The following is a 19,505-nucleotide window of genomic DNA, read 5'->3' on the forward strand; positions in this document are numbered from 1 at the left end:
AAACATTGATCATCATGTGTGACCTGAATCAATAACAACTCCTTTCTGAGGATCCCACTGCTAAGTCAGCCCCCAGTCCATCACACAGCGGCCTTTCTGACATCCGCAAACCCCTGTTGCCTTACAACTACAAACTTCAAAAAGTCTAAACTCCATTACTATGCAATTGATCTGCAAATAATGCAAATACTTAAATGCTATCTAACAATAACATGTCACAACAAGTTAATACAATGCTGTTACTAGTATACATTGTTACTGTACAAGTATAAGAGCAACACAACAGCACTTTGTGACATCTGCTGATGTAAAAAGGGCTTTAAATAAATATATTTGATTTGATTTTGATTTGATTTGAATGTCCGCTACAGGTAAGTGATTTATAAGATCCTCCTGTATTGCTTGTGGTATTATACAAAAACAGCCCAGATGTGAGCACAGGCACTCTGTGTATGATCTGAAGCGATGGAACAACATCCCATCTATCCAGCAGTAAGGAAGTTGGACAAAGAGATGCACCTGATGAAGCTGCTGCCTACAGGCCTCCCAAACGGCAGCCAGGTACCAGTCTCTACCAAGAGAGGTTCTCATCCCAACCTATCAAAATCTATTTATATTCTATTAACCCTAGTGGTCTTCACACTACAGTTCCAGTAAAAAGTTTAGACACACCTACTCATTCAATGGTTTTTCTTTATTTGGACTATTTTCTACATTGTAGAAACAATGAAATAACTATGAAATAACACATATGGAATCATGTAGCAACCAAAAAAGTGTTAAACAAATCAAAAAATATTTTATATTTGAGATTCTTCAAAGTAGCCACCCTTTGCCTTGATGACAGCTTTGCACACTCTTGGCATTCTCTCAACCAGCTTCATGAGGTAGTCACCTGGAATGCATTTCAATTAACAGGTGTGCCTTGTTAAAAGTTAATATGTGGAATTTCTTTCCTTCTTAATGCATTTTAGCCAATCAGTTGTGTTGTGACAAGGTAGGGGTGGTATACAGAAGATAGCCCTATTTGGCGAAAGACCAAGTCCATATTATGGCAAGAACAGCTCAAATAAGCAAAGAGAAATGACAGTCCATCATTACTTTAAGACATGAAAGTCAGTCAATCCGGAAAATGTCAAGAACTTTGAAAGTTTCTTCAAATGCAGTCGCAAAAACCATCATGCGCTATGATGAAACTGGCTCTCATGAGGAACGCCACAGGAAAGGAAGACCCAGAGTTACCTCTGCTGCAGAGGATAAGTTCATTAGACTTAACAGCCTCAGAAATTGCAGCCCAAATAAATGCTTCACAGAGTTCAAGTAACAGACACATCTTAACATCAACTGTTCAGAGGAGACTGCGTGAATCAGGCCTTTATGGGTGAATTGCTGCAAAGAAACCACTACTAAAGGACACCAATAAGAAAAAGAGACTTGCTTGGGCCAAGAAAAACGAGCAATGGACATTAGACTGATGGAAACCTGTCCTTTGGTCTGATGAGTCCAAATATTCGATTTTTGGTTCCAACCGCCGTGTCTTTGCGAGATGCAGAGTAGGCGAACGGATGATCTCCGCATGTGTGGTTTCCAACGTGAAGCATGGAGGAGGAAGTGTGATGGTGTGGGGGTGCTTTGCTGGTGACACTGTCTGTGATTTATTTAGAATTCAAGGAACACTTAACCAGCATGGCTACCCCAGCATTCTGCAGAGATATGGCATCCCATCTGGTTTGCGCTTAGTGGGACTATCATTTGTTTCTCAACAGGACAATGACCCAACACACATCCAGGCTGTGTAAGGGCTATTTGACCAGGAAGGAGAGTGATGGAGTGCTGCATCAGATGACCTGGCCTCCACAATCACCCGACCTCAACCCAATAGAGATGTTTGGGATGAGTTGAACCACAGGAAAAGCATGCAACAAGTGCTCAGCATATGTGGGAACTCCTTCAAGACTGTTGGAAAAGCATTCCAGGTGAAGCTGGTTGAGAGAATGCCAAGAGCGTGTAAAGCCGTCATCAAGGAAAAGGGTGGCTACTTTGAAGAATCTCAAATATAAAATACATTTGGATTTGTTTAGCACTTTTTTGGTGACTACATGATTCCATATGTGTAATTTAATAGTTGTGATGTCTTCACTATTATTCTACAATGTAGAAAATAGTAAAAATAAAGAAAAACTCTTGAATGAGTAGGTGTGTCCAAACTTTTGACTGGTCCTGTATATCCTGACACTAAAAATCTACCTCTAACCTCAGATTCCCATTGCAGTCATACCAATCCATAAAGCCTACCTGTTTGAATACCAGATCATATCTGTTCCTGATGTTATTTGTGTGTTGTGCCACATAGCTGTGCTCTGTGCCAGAGTGCTCTATCAGTTCACTGCTGTACAGAGCCATGGGCAAATCCATGCCTCCCACCTCACTGCAGCTGTGACCTGTCAGCAGTGGGAGTAGATACTTCCCTCAAGTGCCATACCAACACTATTTTGCAGTTGTGTTCTTCTTCCTATCATATGTGCTGGTACTTATTTATGCAATGTTTGTCTGGATATGAAATGCATGCTATGCAGAAAGACAGCAAACATTCACACACAGAGTTACAACCAAGGATAAGCACAGAGCAAAATCCCAAATAGAGAGACACACACACACACACACGACTCATACACAGACAAATACATAGGCTAGAGGGTGCTAATATGTAGGTCTCCTCCATGGGGTCTATGAGTAGACAAAAAGCTAGGGCCCCCCGCCACACTAACTGCAACTACAGTCTTTCAATCTAGGCTGAGCCATAAGGGACTGTCAAAAAACACTATTCTTATCCCAAAATGTGAGCTAAAAAGGCAGACGTGACACATTTTAAATCCCAGTCAGTCAGTGTGCCCGTGCTATACTTCTGTCTGACTGCCTGTCAACCCAGAGAGGAACAAAGTCAACCCCTGCTACAACAGCCACTCCATCTGGAGCCTCCTATCAGACCTCAGAACAGTTCTAAGACAAATCACATCAAATAAGAGCACAATAGTCTTATTAATACCTTCTGAACTACAGTTTGGTCCTGTATAAACTCTCTCGTCGTATTTAAAACCAAACTGCCAACTCAAGAGGAAATGTACGTGAGAAATGTTCTGAAATAGCAACCCTCAGTCACTTTGGTAGAAACTGCAGTCCCTCCTTGTCAGTAGCACAATCCACCCATCAACCAATCAAGTGAGGAACAAGGTGTGCCTCATTCGAGCTGGAACAGAGAGATGCTGCTAAATGCTGAACCTGGCGTGTCACAACTTTAACTCAAGACATTCAACTTAAAATGTCCTGCTCAACAATGCAGTAACCACCCCCCGCTATAGTATTAATGGCATGGCAATACATCATCTACATCAACATCAAGCTCTATATTCAGAAATCTTCGCACGATTCCCATTTACTCCAGTCTTAAGCTTAAACTGGAGCTTAAACGTGCATGTTGCTAATGTCCAGGAGCTGTAAGCTAGTGAATTGCATTTAGAACTGAAACCACCCTGCAAGTCACCTGAGTAAGAGTATAAAACTACAGACCATTAAATTGTCAGGTGTAGCTCCATTCCAGGTGGTATTATGAAGCAGTGGAGGCTGCTGAGGGGAGGACAGCTCCTAACAATGGCTGGAACGGAGCAAATGGAATGGCATCAAACTCATGAAAACCATGTGTCTGATGTATTTTATACCATTCCACTTATTCCGCTCCAGCCATTACCATGAGCCTGTCCTCAACCATTTCAGGTGCCACCAACCTCTTGTGATATGAAGATCCTTCGTGATTTGAGTCATCACGTGAAAGGTTGTCAGGCTCATCCCATTTAGGCCTTCGGCAACTCTGCTGGCGCCAAAGAATCAGCAAGAGACAGCAACTCTGGTCAGTTGCTGGCGCCAAAGATTCAGCACCATGGACAGGGGTTTAAGTTGCTATTTTGCCAGTCAGTGTCACAATTCGTTATTGGAGCTGATACATTCGACGAGAGCATGACTCAGAAGATCACCAGACAGACTGACCACACATAGGAATGAGATCATTTCCATGAGGGGAAATTCAGCCATTTCCTCGAGGTCAAGGAAGTCGGGGAGGGTCTTAATTTGATTCTGGCTGCACGTTGCCGTCTTACACATAGAGCATATGCAACGTTACGTACGCTGCTCAAAACGTGGTAAGAAAGATCGAGCATTGTACATCCAATTGACCTATTTCTCTCGATGGCTGAGCCTAGTATCCTACTACCGCTGCTTTACTTCCGGGATGTGAACATAGAAGGTGAGGGCCAGGGCCCATAAAAATGACAGCCCCTGCTTGTGCGAAAATCAATTTCACCCCCTGACCATAGAAGTTTGCTTCCTTAATACGCAGAGAGCAGCATAGTGTGACGTTGATGGGGAAGTAGGCTACGGGATCGATGCATCCTAACTTGTGTTGAAAGGGATCCACTGCCGGCACGGTCGCTCTGAAGGCCCAGAACAGAAGCGCAAAGCACCCAGGGTGCCTCACCATAGATGTTCATGGAAATATGAAACATATTGAATTGACATGTAGGCTACTACTGCCACTTTAAGAAACGTGACCGTACGTATGCATTTTGCAAATGATATTATTAAAAAAAAATTGGCATGGAGGACAGATTGCCACGAGAATCAATATACACGTGTGTGCGTGCATGTGTATATGCGTGTTTATGTGTGTGCGCCTAGGCCTACTGCATCGAAACTCGCATTGATGCAACGCCTGCTGCACCGCGGGTAATTCATTGTTTTAATCAACCAAATGATCCACGCCTTGCGTTTCTGAAATCAAAGATGTAAAGTGTGTGTGTGTGTGTGTGTGTGTGTGTGTGCGTGTGTGTGTGCGTGTGCGTGTGCGTGTGTGTCAATGGCATCATGAAGACTATTCATACCTCTAGCCTAAATGTTTCTATATTCGAATATTGCAGCAGAGATGCCCCATGAGCACCCTTTACCATCTGTTACTCACTCTCAAACATGAAATCACTATTCCACATGTAGCTAGACATATTGACAGGGGAAGAACGTATGGCCAGTTGCAGCTGAAGGAAGTACAGTCATAATCATTTGATATGCTTTGCCAGGTTCGACTTCACTGGCAAGATTAAAGAATAAACTTACCGCAGTTTTCACACAATATCTTCCCAACATCTTTTTTTAGATTCTTCCCACTAGTATCTAGGGGAGCATACGATGCCTTGAAAACCAAGGGATCCTCGGTTGGGTCCATGAAAAAAATGTACTTGTGATTCTTTATCACTGTGGTGCACGGAGCCTCCGATCCGAATTCCCCCACGGTGACGAGCTGCTCTCGTCCCAGACCCCCGCTGTTCCGCGGCCACACGTCCAGCACTTTGACACTCACACCGTACGGCTCCGCTGAGACGTTCAGAGGCGCGGACTGCACCTTGCCCTCGATCACCACAGCGGATTTGTAAGCCTGGTCCTGCAGGGAATTCAAACTCGGGGAGTAGCAGGCGAAGGAGACCCCGATGACCAGCATGGATAAATGTACTGAATCAAGCCTCATGCCGCCTGCTTTGGCTCGGTGGTGGCTGATCGCGTTGCGGCAGGGCTCTCTGGGCTGCGGGGCGATGGCGGTGGACCTGGGTTGAAGGAAGAGACAGCAAATAGGCTCCAGTAGCACGGCGGCGCGGCAGACCTTGCGTAAGTGTCCATGCCATCGGGATCCGCTGCTTTTTCCAATAATTTTGCAATGTGGAAATACCAGCTAGGAACCGGAAACCGCGTAATGAGGCTGGGTTTAAAATCCCATCACTGCATTCGGCTAAAAATACATTCTAAAATGCAAGGGATTCATGGATTCTCCCCATCAGAAGATGCTCATATGCTGCCATAGTAGCCTATCCGCAAGACGACGCCAGTCTATCTTTGCCCAAAAATTGCAGTGGTCGGGTGGGCGCCGTGCTCAGCACTGATGGTTTTCTTTATCATTCGCCGCAGAGAAAATACGCCAAATGCTGCAGTGAACAATTCGTTTTATAGTCCACTTGCAAAAAATGCATACGATTCATGCCCCTAACGAAACAGTGTTTTGTTCCACGGGTAATAAACCGCCTTTTCCCACCGCCCTGTCTCTCTCCGCCTCCCCCACTTACCAGAGACGGAGAGAAATATGCCGATTGCGAAGGGATCCACCACAAAAAGGATATTTAAGATTGGAGCGCTATGATATAGCCTACCCCGATACCAAAGCTCGGTCACCACACTCCCCCAAACGCCGACAAATGACAATCACTTCATGCTCTTCCCCATCACCAAACGGTTTCACGTTCAAATTTAATAATGAAATAAAACAGAAAAATGCATCACGCGTCCCGTTTTCAAATTGCGTATTACAGTCGGCAATAGGCCTATCCCTCAGAAAAAAATATATATAAAAGATCGCTTGAAAAAGCAACTGCAGTCAGTTCAGCAGATAGAAAGGGGTTTCGTCTGCGATGACTAACGCTGTGAACGCGCGATTCAAAGCCTCAGATTCTTCAACAGACTGTTTCGAATGAGTTTTGCGTCTCATTCCATTATGAAGTCATGCCCTGCCTTCGGGCCACATTCGTCGTTCTGCCTCTGAAACAAAAACAGATGCTGAGGCGCTGCATCAAATCCATACAACTAAAAACAGCTGCGAATGGGCTTTAAAGACAGGAGAACACACAGCTGTCTTTCATGCATGGACAGACACTTGGTGCATATTCAAATATTGTTGTGTGGGCTGTCAATGAGACATGCGTAATGGCATGGAGAGAAAATACTCAATGGGAATTGATTATATATAGCCTACACATTCAGATGAGGAATAATGTTCGACTTGTTTGAAGTGAATATGTCAACTAAGTTATGGGTCAATATTGTGTTGGGCTTAATTTGAATGCGGAGAAAACCACTGGACACGAAGCTGAATGCTTTCACGAAGGGCGACATCTGTTGACCAACAAACATTCCCCAGAGCAGGTGAGGAACGTGAGGTCATATTCTGAAATTATCGCCTCGAATGTGACCATTGTTTTAGCATCATACTCAATACAGACAGATATTTGCAACACAGCCTAAAACATGCAGGAGGTTGACTAAAAACATCGAAGGAAAACTTCTCCCCAGCCTCCCCACTGGGCACACACTGGTTGAATCAACGTTGTTTCCATGTCATTTCAATGAAATGACGTTGAACCAACGTGGAATAGACGTTGAAATTATGTATGTGCCCAGTGAGCAAGTCTGTCTTTCATATCGCCCCATCCCTCCTTCAGAAACTCTCATGCACACCGTTGACAAAGTTTGACACAGGTTCTACAACAAATAGGCCAACGAACGAAAGGCTAGATGAGCATGGGAAATGGCCCATGAGCTTTTGGGCTTCACATGGAATGCACGAGATAGGAGAGCAGGATGGCGCTGTCCACGGTGCTGAAACCGCATCCCGTCAAAATGGAGATGCAATTTACCTGCACTTTCATGAGGCTCTTTGAAGTGGTCTCTTCAGTTGTTGTCTTATATATTTAATATACCAATTAAAAATACATTTCCCTTGCAATTTAAATGTAACCACCACCCAGAATAGTCTTACATTAAACCGCCCGTGTAGGCTAATTAACTTCTAGGAAAATGTGATACTTGCCCCCCACACAAAATAATATAAGTAGTGTAATGTCTCTGACTTTCAGGATAAACAGGTAGGTTTTATCTTACGATCAACTAAAGAGAACCTACAAACTCACCCAAGTTACATTATTAGGCCTACATGATTGGGATATGCGCAGGGAAACGATAACATCCTTTATTTTACCCCAGAAGAGCAAATTACACATCTAGGCCTACAAAGTTTTCAATGAATAAACATGTGTTCAATTAATTTAAAAGGTTTGTTCAATGAATGACGATGTATATTGTTTCCGATTAAATTGACCTAAGGACTAAATGCCTTCTGAAGTGGAGGGATCGATTTGGTATAAGAAGCAACGCCAGCTTGTGGTTCTCTTCAGACATGTATCGAGAAGGTATTAGCGGGTTTGAGAAATCTTAAACTGCAATATCTACAAATAAACAGTGCGAGGCGCACGCCTCTTGCAGTTCACCCAGTAACTGAGCGTGCTGACATCACAGGACAAGCGTGCGGCGTTGAACTTGTAGGCTACGTGCATCCCTCTCCATGCCACGACTCGCTGTTTCTTTCCATCTTGTGAAGCGGCGAATCCCGTGAGGTAGCACCACTGTATAGCGTTGACAGTAGGACTACAAGGAGTTATTCACCTTTTAATTTGTCGTGTCTGTCTGCTACGAGACTACGCCGAAGCTGTTCAGGCGCTCTGCCTGCAGACTAAGCGGGGTAAGATATGCCTGTCCTTGTTGCACGTTAATAGGTCTGTGACGATGGGAAGAGGACGACGGGTTTATTTACATGTCATTGGGTTCATTACTGCAATCCTCTCACTTAATCGGTGCCCCCCGGTTTGCAAGCGATTTCCCTCAGCAGTGGACATTTGGCAGCCTAAACATGATGGACGAGGTTTCCGATAATATCGAAAGTGTTGCCAATCAAGCCATGTTGACAACCGGCACTGCAGTGAATCGACAGCAGCGTATAAGACATGTCTGCAGAAGCCTATGGAGACTGACAACTTATATAGCGCCCTCGGGTTTGAGTCATACATTCTTAGAAAAAAAGGTGATATCTAGCACCTAAAATGGTTCTTCGGCAGTACCCAAAGGAGAACCCTTTGTGGTGAATTCTTTTGAATTCAATCACTTTTTGATAACACCCCTTTTGATTTGAACAAACCCTTCCATACATTGTAGAAGGGCTCAGAAAGTTACCTGAATGCCAAAACATTCAAGAGACAAAGGTGCTCAAAGTTTACATGTTTTGCATACCCCACCATACCATCCCATCCCACTGGGCACAGACGTCAATTCAACGTCATTTCATTGAAATGACGTGTAAACAACGTTGATCCCCAACTTGAGTGTGCCAAGTGGGAAGAGGCATCCATGTCTTCATCACTGGAAAAAATTAAAGAGTTGAGATGTATATAATTTAAAAGCTTACAAACAGGGTTGTCAAACTTTTTTTTATAATTTCGAGGAAAAAAGTTGAATAGAAAATGTGACATTTTATTTTACCTTTTACGTCAATTTGACCCATCTAAGAACTCGTAAATATTCGCCTATGTTGTAGCTTAGAGCCTATTTTACACAATTCTGAGGTTTTTGTGTTGTGCCCGCCACCGTTTAAGGGTGGGTGTCATGTTTTGGCTGATAAATGTATTAAAATGGGAATAACATTGAACTGTCAACTTACAAATGGTACCACGAAGATGGTTGACGGTCCACACATCAGAGAATGTTGACTTGAATGTGAATATCTGTTTTAAATTATACCGCCAGTCCTCCATGGGAAATCTATTCAAATCATAGAAATATAGATAATAAATGGTCATGTCTATTCTATGTTGACATTCAACGTGGGTGGACCAGCGGCCAATATTTATGGTAGTAATTAGATGTAAACATTTCAACACAATTGACATTTCGATAGTGTAACCTAGAAGCTAAATTGCAGTGGTCTGAAGAGAGAGAATTCATAGAATGGACCTATTTCTATGATTTGAAATGTATTCAAGAGCATGTCGAGTCCCAACAGATGGCGGGAACAACACAAAAACCTCAGAGGATGTAGAGTAGGATCTAAGCTAAAACGAATGTGAATATGAAAAACATCTGCGTTTACGCGTTTTTAGATAATCTACGTTAAAAAGGTTAAAAATGTACGAATAAAAAATAAATCTAGAAATGATTACATATTTTGACAGCACTGTTTGTAAGCTTTTAAATGATATTAAAACTCAACTGTTTATCTTTTCCAGTGATGAAGATATGGATGTCTCATGGTATGGTGCATGAGATATGCAAAATGGGTCAACTTTGAGCACCTTTATCTCCTGAATGTCATGACATTAAGGTCTACAAAGTCACATTCAAACCACTTCTTCGATGGGCAAACATGTATGGAAAGTTGTGTTTAACTCAAAAGGGATGGTACCAAAAAGTGCTTCAATTCAAATGGATTTACCCTTTGAAGAACCCTTTTTGGTTCCAAGTAGGACCCTTTCCACAGAGGGCTCTACATGGAACTCAAAATGGTTCTACATGGAACCAAAAAGGGTTCTCATATGGGGACGTCCGAATAACCGTTTTGGAACCCTTTCTTCTAAGAGTGTAGCATAGGTTACCTCTATAACAAACAGGCTATTTTACCTTGAGAAATGACAATGTTGTCACATGGATTCACAGCCCTGTAGCCTAGTCAGTGTTTTCTGCATCATCCTTTGGCAATCCTTTTACTGACATGACACCTTTTTGAAGTGTTTTATGAGATTGCTGGACATGTTCTAGAGCCCTCAAACTCAACTCTGGACCTTGAAGCCAGTTCAACTGCTTTTTCCCCCATTGTTCACCTCCTAATCAGGGACTGGTTTAGACCTGGTTCACCACGTGGGTGCAATTCACTATCAGGTAGAACAGAAAACCAGCAGGCTCCGGACCTCGTAGGGTAAGAGTTGAGTACCCCTTGTTCTAGAGTATTCAAACTTGATCGTGTGGGTTTTGGAATAAGCATCCTGGGCCAAATGAGCCAAAAGATCAAAGAATGTGTATGAACTGATCATTACCTTCTATAATATTGACAAATGATCCAAAACGAACACACAAAATTAAACGTACATATACCAGCATATGAAAATGCAAATGTGACTCCAGGGAAGGTGGGACAAACTTTTCAAACTGCATTTTAGAGATACTCTACTTCATGAAACATGCATGTATATCGCCTTCAGACTAAATTAGTATAATATTTGCTACTGAGTGAGAAAATGCAGAACATTCCTCGATTTTCAGAGGTGGATCTGTTTTCTGTGTTTTTCTGCTTCTTTCACCCTTGTGCCCATGAAGATAAGTCCTCCTGTTGTGGGGATGGTCAAACGCGTGAATCCAAATAATAACATATCAAGGGACCATTGAACCAATGTTCTTGTCCATCACAGTTCAAAATCTTTGGACTCATGAAGAAGACAAGTTCAGAAAAATAATTTTGCACATGAGAACATTCTTATGACAAGTGGAAGCAGAACACCAACCTAATATTTAAAGAAGTGTGTGTGTGTGTGTGTGTGTGTGTGTGAGAGAGAGAGAGAGAAAAAGCTGCCATGCCAAAGGAGGATGCACAAAATACAAACTTAGGGAAAAATAAATAAAGCCTGAATGTTCTTAAACTCTTGTTGGCTCAGTACAAAATCAGCTACACATTTTCATCTTACCTGAGCACAATATAGTCTGATGTGTGCATCCCAAACGAGGCAGTGGGATAACTTAGTCGAAGGATAGGAATCACATACAATAAATACAAAAATGCTGTGACCAAATTCTCACAGGCCTCTGCACTGATGGACGAGGGAGAGAGAAGCTAGACACGATCATATATCCATGGAATTATATTGTTGTTAAATAACTTGCCTATAGGTAGGACGAACGTGTTCTGGGTGCTATTAAGTTGCAAATGAGACTGAAGCAATACAACAGTGTTTTTCAGCAACATCATGACCGTTTCCTTTTCGATATAAGTTTCCCTTCGGTCCACTTCTTAAAACATTGAACGTATACAATATCACCTTTCACTTAAACCTTTGAGTCTTGTTGACACATTTGTAAACAATTTGTAGCCTATGATAACGTTTTTAAACTTGGTGTCTCAGATAGGCCTATCAATTTTTTTCAACAAATGTCCCGTAATATACTATTACTTTCCTCGAGCAACTGTGACAATGTTCATTTAATAGGGCTATTTTCCACTTTCACAAATAAATGAATAGGTACACAAAATCTGTCCAGCAATGTGGAAAAAAATAACCAATGTATTTGGGCTGCATGAAGCCAAATGAAAAACACTTTAAAGCAAAGTCTATTCAGGAATAATACTATTTTCACTGTGATGACACAAGACCAGCTAAGCCACTGCAATCATTTTTGTTAACTAAACAATTACAAATAGGCTACATTAAGGTGCATCTACCGCTCGTGTCAACGTCACTTTTCAAATGAAAATATTTGTCTCGTTGACAATAGGCCTACAGTGCTCAGACACCCAGGTTTCAGTTTTCAAAGGAATTGTGTCAGAGTAGGCTACAGGCCTATAGTTCCCACTGGCATTCAGGTATATATTGCCAAAATGATCATTTCCAGAACGATCAATGTATATCATTCGATGGCCTGCATGTGGGCTAGACTAGAAAATGGAAGTATTGAATCTGTTTATTTATTGATAGATTTTCGGTAGTTCCATAGGCCTGAAAGAGTGAATAAAGCCAGCGCACGAGACACCGTATTTGCAATTTCCTCCTTCCTCGGGTGAACATCAACATCCTGCATATCAAACGAAGATGTGTGTCATAGATTAACGTATTAAATTACATCTGAATAAGAAGGAACTTAACAATCAAATTAGCATCTTATCATCGACCTATTAGATCAATTTAATTCCTTCCAATTGTTTTTGTCCCATAATAGTTACACTTATTTGTATGCGTGTTCTTCTATTCCAATACACATTTATTTGATCGCAACGTTAATCGCTAATACTTTAGCATTTTTGGGGTGGACAAATACACAGTTTAACACTTCCCTTACACGCTGACAATGGCAATAGCTATTTTTCACCAATGATGCAGCCATTTAAAAAGGAATGTACATTTGTTGAAGTTTAAAGACAATAGAGAATAACATTATTCAGCAAACATAATTATGTAGGATTAAACATTTGTATTCGATTACACACGACATATTGTTACTTTTGTTCAATAAAGCATGCTATTTTACATAGGCTAACGATGGACTAGATATAATTGCACCTTTTTTAATTCCCAAAAGTTAGAAGACAATTAACCTGTAAATAGATGCGTTATTTAGATAACATCCGAAAAACACAATTCTGAAGGCTGTTCATTTGGACGGATGGATTTAATTTTACGACTAGGATAATAATAAGCTAATTAATAGGCTATAGGCCTACACATCTAGTTTTTGGCTACCAGTTTAACCACTTCCATTTAAAAAATAAAATAATAATGTTGTAATGTCAATTATCATATTTAAATATGTAAATTTGACATGTTAAGTTGAATTAAAATATAAACAAAATGAACGAAGTGATTTGTGCAGTTTGGAGCTCGTGAGATCACTAGGCCTACTATTTTCGTATTCAACCAAGAGAATTGGCTTTAATTTACAAAATAATCATCAGATCAATGTAGACCTAGGCCTATAGACCTGAGAATCGATTATGTATCACAAAAGTGCACAATCATGACATGTAGCCCATATTCTAGTAGGCCTAACAAATACTCTATTTGGTAGACCTACTCTCTATTTGGTAGGCCTAACAAAACGAATGGTAACGGTTCTCTAAGTAGACTACATAGACAGGAGTATGAAAGAAAGACGCACCATGACTGCGTGTCTGTCTAGGCTTAAATTGAATCATATCATCCCAAGGTCGAAACAGGAAAGGTTGTTTAGGACAACTGTACATACAAACGAAAATAAATAAGCCAAACCGAGACACTTAAATCAACAGACCGTTTTATTAAACCTAGCAGCCGTAGGATTTGTGGTCTTTTTTTTAGGCCATTAGCGACCTGTGCCTGTGCAGACAACGTTCTTGTATTTTGTTTCCAAATAGGGGTTTCTCTCACAATACTTGTAATAGAGAAGCGGCACAGGTTTCCGAATCAAGGCTTTCAGATGGTAACAGTGAAGGTCAATTAGTAGGCCAACATTGGATAGACTAACAAGGCGTGAAATATAATTGGTGTGAAACCCAATATCTAAGTATAATAGACGGTGCAGGGTATTTGCACGCCGCACGGGCAACCCTATCGCTTGTAGCCCAATGTAAAATGTTGCCTTGAACGTGAGCCTCTGGACTGGATTGAAGCCACCATAAACTGTTAGCATTCTATGTATGGCTTGTGGGAAACAGAGTTCTTAGTTTTTATTTCACCCCTTTTTCCCACTGCTTTCACCCCATCTTTTCCCATTTCCCATTGCATCATAAAAACATAGCTAGGCATACACACAACACATTCACAAACATAACAGTGCCGTAACCTAGTAATAACCCGTTATTGAGGAATAATAGGGCTACGTGTTTTCCATTAGCAAAGGTAAGCCATTTTTTACGCATACGGTTTTACGCGTTAATGTTTTACGCAGACGATTCAAGTAAAATACGAAGTTTTACTGCACTTCTGGATTGCACTTCATCCAATTTGATAGTCAACATAATAACTTCGATTTCAGTTTTGAAGTAGGAAGCTTGCATCACAAAGAATAGCCTGAGCATTTAAACGGTGATGAAAATAGGCTATTCCTGTATTAATGCGTCACGATTGTATTTAGGCCTAAAGGATAATATAGAATTTCCACTTTGAGGCCGTCTCGATAGATATTCTTCTTGTATTTCCCTCTGTGTAGATCTCGCGAGAGTGGTGGCGTGGCTGGCTGACTGTGGGGTTGCAGTAGACAGAGGGAGAAGGCAGGCAGGCAGCATCATGGCGGACAGAGACAGTGGAAGTGAGCAGGGAGGAGCAGCCACGGGCCCGGGCGTCGGTTCCATGCACCCAGTGACAGGAGGGGCGGGCTCGGCTTCCGGGCTGCAGCACGAGACGCAAGAGCTGGCGTCGAAACGGGTTGACATTCAAAACAAACGTTTCTACCTGGACGTGAAGCAGAACGCAAAAGGCCGCTTCTTGAAGATAGCCGAAGTCGGGGCCGGGGGAAACAAGAGCCGCCTCACTCTCTCCATGTCAGTGGCAGTAGAGTTCCGTGACTACTTAGGGGACTTCATCGAACATTATGCCCAATTAGGTCCGAGCAATCCGGACATCGCACAGGATGAGCCGAGGCGAGCACTTAAAAGCGAATTCTTGGTTCGGGAGAATCGGAAGTACTACATGGATCTGAAAGAGAACCAGAGAGGCCGGTTTCTGAGGATTCGACAGACCGTGAACCGGGGGCCCGGTTTGGGATCCACGCAAGGCCAAACGATTGCTCTTCCTGCCCAGGGACTTATTGAGTTTCGTGACGCTTTGGCTAAACTCATTGACGACTACGGAGTAGATGACGAACCTGCGGAGTTGCCCGAAGGGACCTCCTTGACAGTGGACAACAAACGCTTTTTCTTCGACGTGGGCTCCAATAAGTACGGAGTGTTCATGAGGGTAAGCGAGGTGAAGCCAACATACCGCAACTCTATCACCGTGCCCTACAAAGTGTGGTCCAAATTTGGGAATACGTTCTGTAAATACGCGGAGGAGATGAAGAAGATCCAGGAGAAACAGCGGGAGAAAAGGGCATGTGAGATGCAGCAGCAAGAGGAGATGCATGCTGATGATGCGGACGAGGATTGATATAGCGCAAAAACATGCAAAAAAAAAAAAAAAAGAAGTAATCAAAATAACAAAAAGAGAAATTATAATAAACTTTACTGTAAAAAGAAAGAGATCTAAAGATTTAACTGTAATTGTTTAACTCCAAGGGAGCACCACCCACAAAAAAGAAACCTACACAAACTGACAGTTATGACATGTTGTCACCCATCGCTGGATGTTACCCACTTACCCACCATTAATACAGTAAGCGGCTGCTAAACAAAGTAATAACATTATATATGAACCGTGTTTCCTACTTGATGACAGATGATAAAGAACTGCGTGTTTATTTCCCTTATTAACCAATAACTTTTGTACACGTTAAAGCTATTATAAAAAAGTGTTTGCAATTTTCAAATGGAATTATTGCCGAGTTATAGAAAGTCCTTTTCTTGTGAGCTAATGACTTCAGCACAAATCAGATATTTTAGTTTATTTTTTATTTTTAACCAAAATGTAAAACCCTTTTAACCTTTTAAAGGGGTGTCATTGTGTACTTGCCACCCTATTTACCTTTACCTGTGAGTAGAGATGTGTTTACACAAATCATACATGTATGAGGGCTAGGCCTGCATAGGAATTTTGTTTAGATGTCATGCAGTCTGAAAAAGGTACAGAGGCAATGTCATGCAAGGGGAAAGTGGTCACTCTTTTGTGCAATGCATTGCATCAAACTCGGAACACATTGAACCGGTCAATGGAACTCGACATGAATACCTTCAAAAGGATTATTACTGTTGTAACTTCAATTTGAAATTGAAATTGTCGTCATGCGGATTGGTATACTATAGACTACCTTTGTGTCTCGTTGTCATGCGATGTGTTTAAAAAAAAAAAAAAAAAAAAAAAAGGTACTCGTCTTAGATTTAAGTGCAGTGACAACACGCAGCAAATGACATGACAAGTGCTCGAGAACAGCACATTTGTAATATAGAGCACTCAACCCTGCTAGCACCACCGAATTGGCTTCGTGGTCTATTGAGTGCTAAGAAGAAAAAGTAAAGCATGGTTTTGTGAATCTGAAATGTACGTCAATGTCAGCACTTATGGAACAGATGTTTTCTGTTTGGGGAACTTGACTCACAAAAAGGAACAGAAAATATCAGTCAACCAATAGGATGCCAAGGTGCCAATGAGTGTTATTGCTGCATGTTTACCTGTACAACGCCGAATGTTGGTTTTCCAACATTGTGGCTCAAGGACCTCTCTCCAAGCTGGTTTTCATCCCTGCCAATGCTCAACTCTTTAGCTTGAATGCTGGTATGACTCTGGATATCTCATCGAGTTTCATAAACCGTGTCAGTTGTTTCCAAAGAAACGGACAATAATCAGACCATGACAAATTTGCCGTAGTATTCAGTGAAAAGATCACCTGGCAGATTGAATGGAGTGAAAAGCAGCAGGCCTAACTGTCCTTGAGCCCCCCTGGTTGGAGCTACTGGTATTAATGATACCCAAATGGGTGCGTCCTCTTCGGCATATAAACAACCCGGTGCCTTACACACTCCGCATGCTTACATGCTGGCCTGGTGCTTTGGATCACGACCTGGTTCCCCCCTTTCTGCGACCTTCCTTCCCCAACCTCTCCCGTCCCCAAGCTGTCCAGGTATCGGCCTACATGTAAGCATGGAAGGGGGTGGTCACCTAGAAGACGGTGCGGAGAAACCTGCTCTTCACAGGCCCAAGCCCGGTGAGGTGGACCGGAGAGCAGTGGCTGATTGGAAACATCACCGTGGACTGGATTCAGGACGCTTGTTGGAGCCCCCCCTTTTTGATATTTTCTGTGTGTAGTTCTACGACTTGGGCAGTAATGTGTCATTTGTAAGTTGCTAAAGACCTCAATTACAGGGGAGTAGTAAGCATGTCTTATTTTGTTTTAGTTTTTAGTTTGAACTTTTCAATGTTATTCCACATTATTTGTAATTTTGAATGTTTTTTTTGTTGCTCACAGAGGATATTTTATTTTTTATTTTCAGTGCAACATTTCATTACTGTGTGCAATATCCTATGTGCCAATGGTGGCAATATATGTATATCAATTAAATATATGATTAATATTTGAAAGCATGTGGCTGAATTCCATGTTTATTTCTCTTCAAGGTTTTATTTGCCTTTATCTGCACTTAAAGGTCTGGGAGGAGAAATCTATCTATCAAAGCAAAGTGTAACTCTGCCTGATGAGGGGCACAACCAACGCCATAACGTTCACACTAACTAACATGCTAAGGATGAGGAATAGTGTTGTCTGTCTCGTGGGCCTCTATCATCTCTCCCTCTGGCTTGGGAAGAGTGAAGTGATGGGGTAGGCTGATTGTAGGGGCTGAGTTTGGGTGAAAAGAGGAAGTAGCATGCAGCAATGTTTCCTGGTTTGCTTTAAAATTGGTGCTTTGGTACCAGTACGATACTTATGAAGGTGTGTGGTTAACTCCTGTCTTCAGTGGTTGTTTGTAGCACATTGCTTCCCTAACTGGATGGAATATCTGACCAATAATTTGTTAGAAATTATATATTTTTTCTCTCTCTTACGTTGCTTCCCTTTTCAAAGACGATTATGGGTTAACTCATTCGGTGGTGATGCATCGAATATCATTTATGTACATTTTACAAATTTGAATACAGATTTAATAAATTTTAATTGACCCACATCTGACAAATGTATCTTCAATATGTATGTGCTTTTTCTCATGAGGTTCTCTCCTGTAAGAGATGGCAATGTAGGATTGCCAAACCGGGCAGGGTTTTTCTACTCGCTGTCTATTTGGGTTATGGACATTGGTAACCTCCAGAAAAACTGCAGCTCTTCCATCAGATAATACTGTATCATGTGGCCTATTTCATGTTTGTGATTGATTTACTTACGATGTAAATATTGGTTATACGGTCGGCAGTGCTTTTTTTGATATGCATTTTGTGTTTGATCCTAGAAGGATTCTGTCTTTTTTTTGTTTTGCCTAACAAGGGCTTAGACACACACACTCACAGCTCAACGTTCTACCACCTTGTGTAGCAGCTCATTGGGTCTTATGTTTCCATGTCATGAGCTCACAATGGACTTGTGGACACTGTAACCACCTGATTAGACTGCAAATACTGTATGTCAAAGTCCTAACAATCTGCATACAACTCAAATGTGTGTGCGGACCTCCCATTGACATCAATGTGCGATTTGAAGTGCGAAGGGTGCATAAATCTATAGATGTTTGAAGATATTTGTCACTGCTGGACTACTAGAGCAACCACCACCTGCACTGCCAGTGGAGAGACTAAAATATTCTACTGATTTCATATTTTTAGAGTTGTGAGAAGCTTCAGGACTAGCAATGATTATGTATTATAAAACACTACTTCTAAAGAAAGGGCATCACAAGGTTATGATTACTCTTTTACAATCCCCAGTGTTAAAGACTGTTTGTTCAAGATCTTCACTACGTGTGTAGGTTCGCATTTGACGCAGACATCCGAGCTTGAAGGTCAAGCACATTCCTTTCTGGCTGGTGTTCGAACAGAAGGAGACCTGCTATTTGAGATGCAAAGGCAATGTAAACATTGAAATGTAATGCTAAGAAATGTACGGGTCACAGGAGGTTGGTGGCACCTTAATTGGGGAGGATGGGCTTGTGGTAATGGCTGGAGTGAAATTAATGGAATGGTAGCAAATACACCAACACACAGTTTCCATGAGTTTGATGGCATTCGCTCCGTTCCAGGGATTATTATGAGTTGTCCTCCCCTCAGCAGCTTCCACTGGTACAGGTATGCATTTACATTGCCTGCCCAGTATGTTTAGCCAAATTCATTATTCATAGACCCAAAATGGCCACATGGCCTACTTATAGGAGGGCAAACTCAGCACTGCTACAGTGGCAATATATATGATTCTTACGATGACAAATTCATTCAAGTCTACTGCAGTATACTACAGAGTGATATATGTTGTGTGTTGTGCTGGCACTAGTCAGCTTGTGCTTT

At 41.8% G+C, this 19,505-nt stretch overlaps 2 protein-coding genes across 4 annotated transcripts in view; one reads left to right on the forward strand and one right to left on the reverse strand.

Annotated features, from left to right (window-relative positions):
- The window catches only part of LOC139536954 (pro-neuregulin-2, membrane-bound isoform-like), a 108,119-nt gene extending 101,496 nt beyond the window's left edge, over window positions 1-6,623 (reverse strand). Inside the window, exon 1 of one of the 2 annotated variants that reach the window (XM_071337716.1) lies at window positions 5,161-6,623. In XM_071337716.1, coding sequence (XP_071193817.1) covers window positions 5,161-5,569 — 409 coding nt within the window. In that variant the 5' untranslated portion in view covers window positions 5,570-6,623. The remainder of the gene's footprint in view (window positions 1-5,160) is intronic. The other variant, XM_071337717.1, reaches the window with a different exon arrangement.
- A 321-nt stretch (window positions 6,624-6,944) lies between these two features.
- Window positions 6,945-17,603, forward strand: LOC139536955 (transcriptional activator protein Pur-alpha-like). 2 transcript variants are annotated; one of them, XM_071337719.1, is made up of 2 exons: window positions 6,945-7,011; window positions 14,581-17,603. In XM_071337719.1, exons 1-2 carry the CDS (start codon window positions 6,960-6,962, stop codon window positions 15,513-15,515), a joined length of 987 nt encoding a protein of 328 aa, XP_071193820.1. In that variant the 5' UTR covers window positions 6,945-6,959; the 3' UTR covers window positions 15,516-17,603. The 2 variants fall into 2 exon arrangements, with proteins under 2 accessions (XP_071193820.1, XP_071193822.1); XM_071337721.1 differs by lacking the exon at window positions 6,945-7,011 and adding an exon at window positions 8,171-8,383.
- Window positions 17,604-19,505: the final 1,902 nt, after the last annotated feature.

The sequence above is a fragment of the Salvelinus alpinus genome, chromosome 13 (genome assembly GCF_045679555.1).
Source record: "Salvelinus alpinus chromosome 13, SLU_Salpinus.1, whole genome shotgun sequence".
Taxonomy (NCBI): domain Eukaryota; kingdom Metazoa; phylum Chordata; class Actinopteri; order Salmoniformes; family Salmonidae; genus Salvelinus; species Salvelinus alpinus.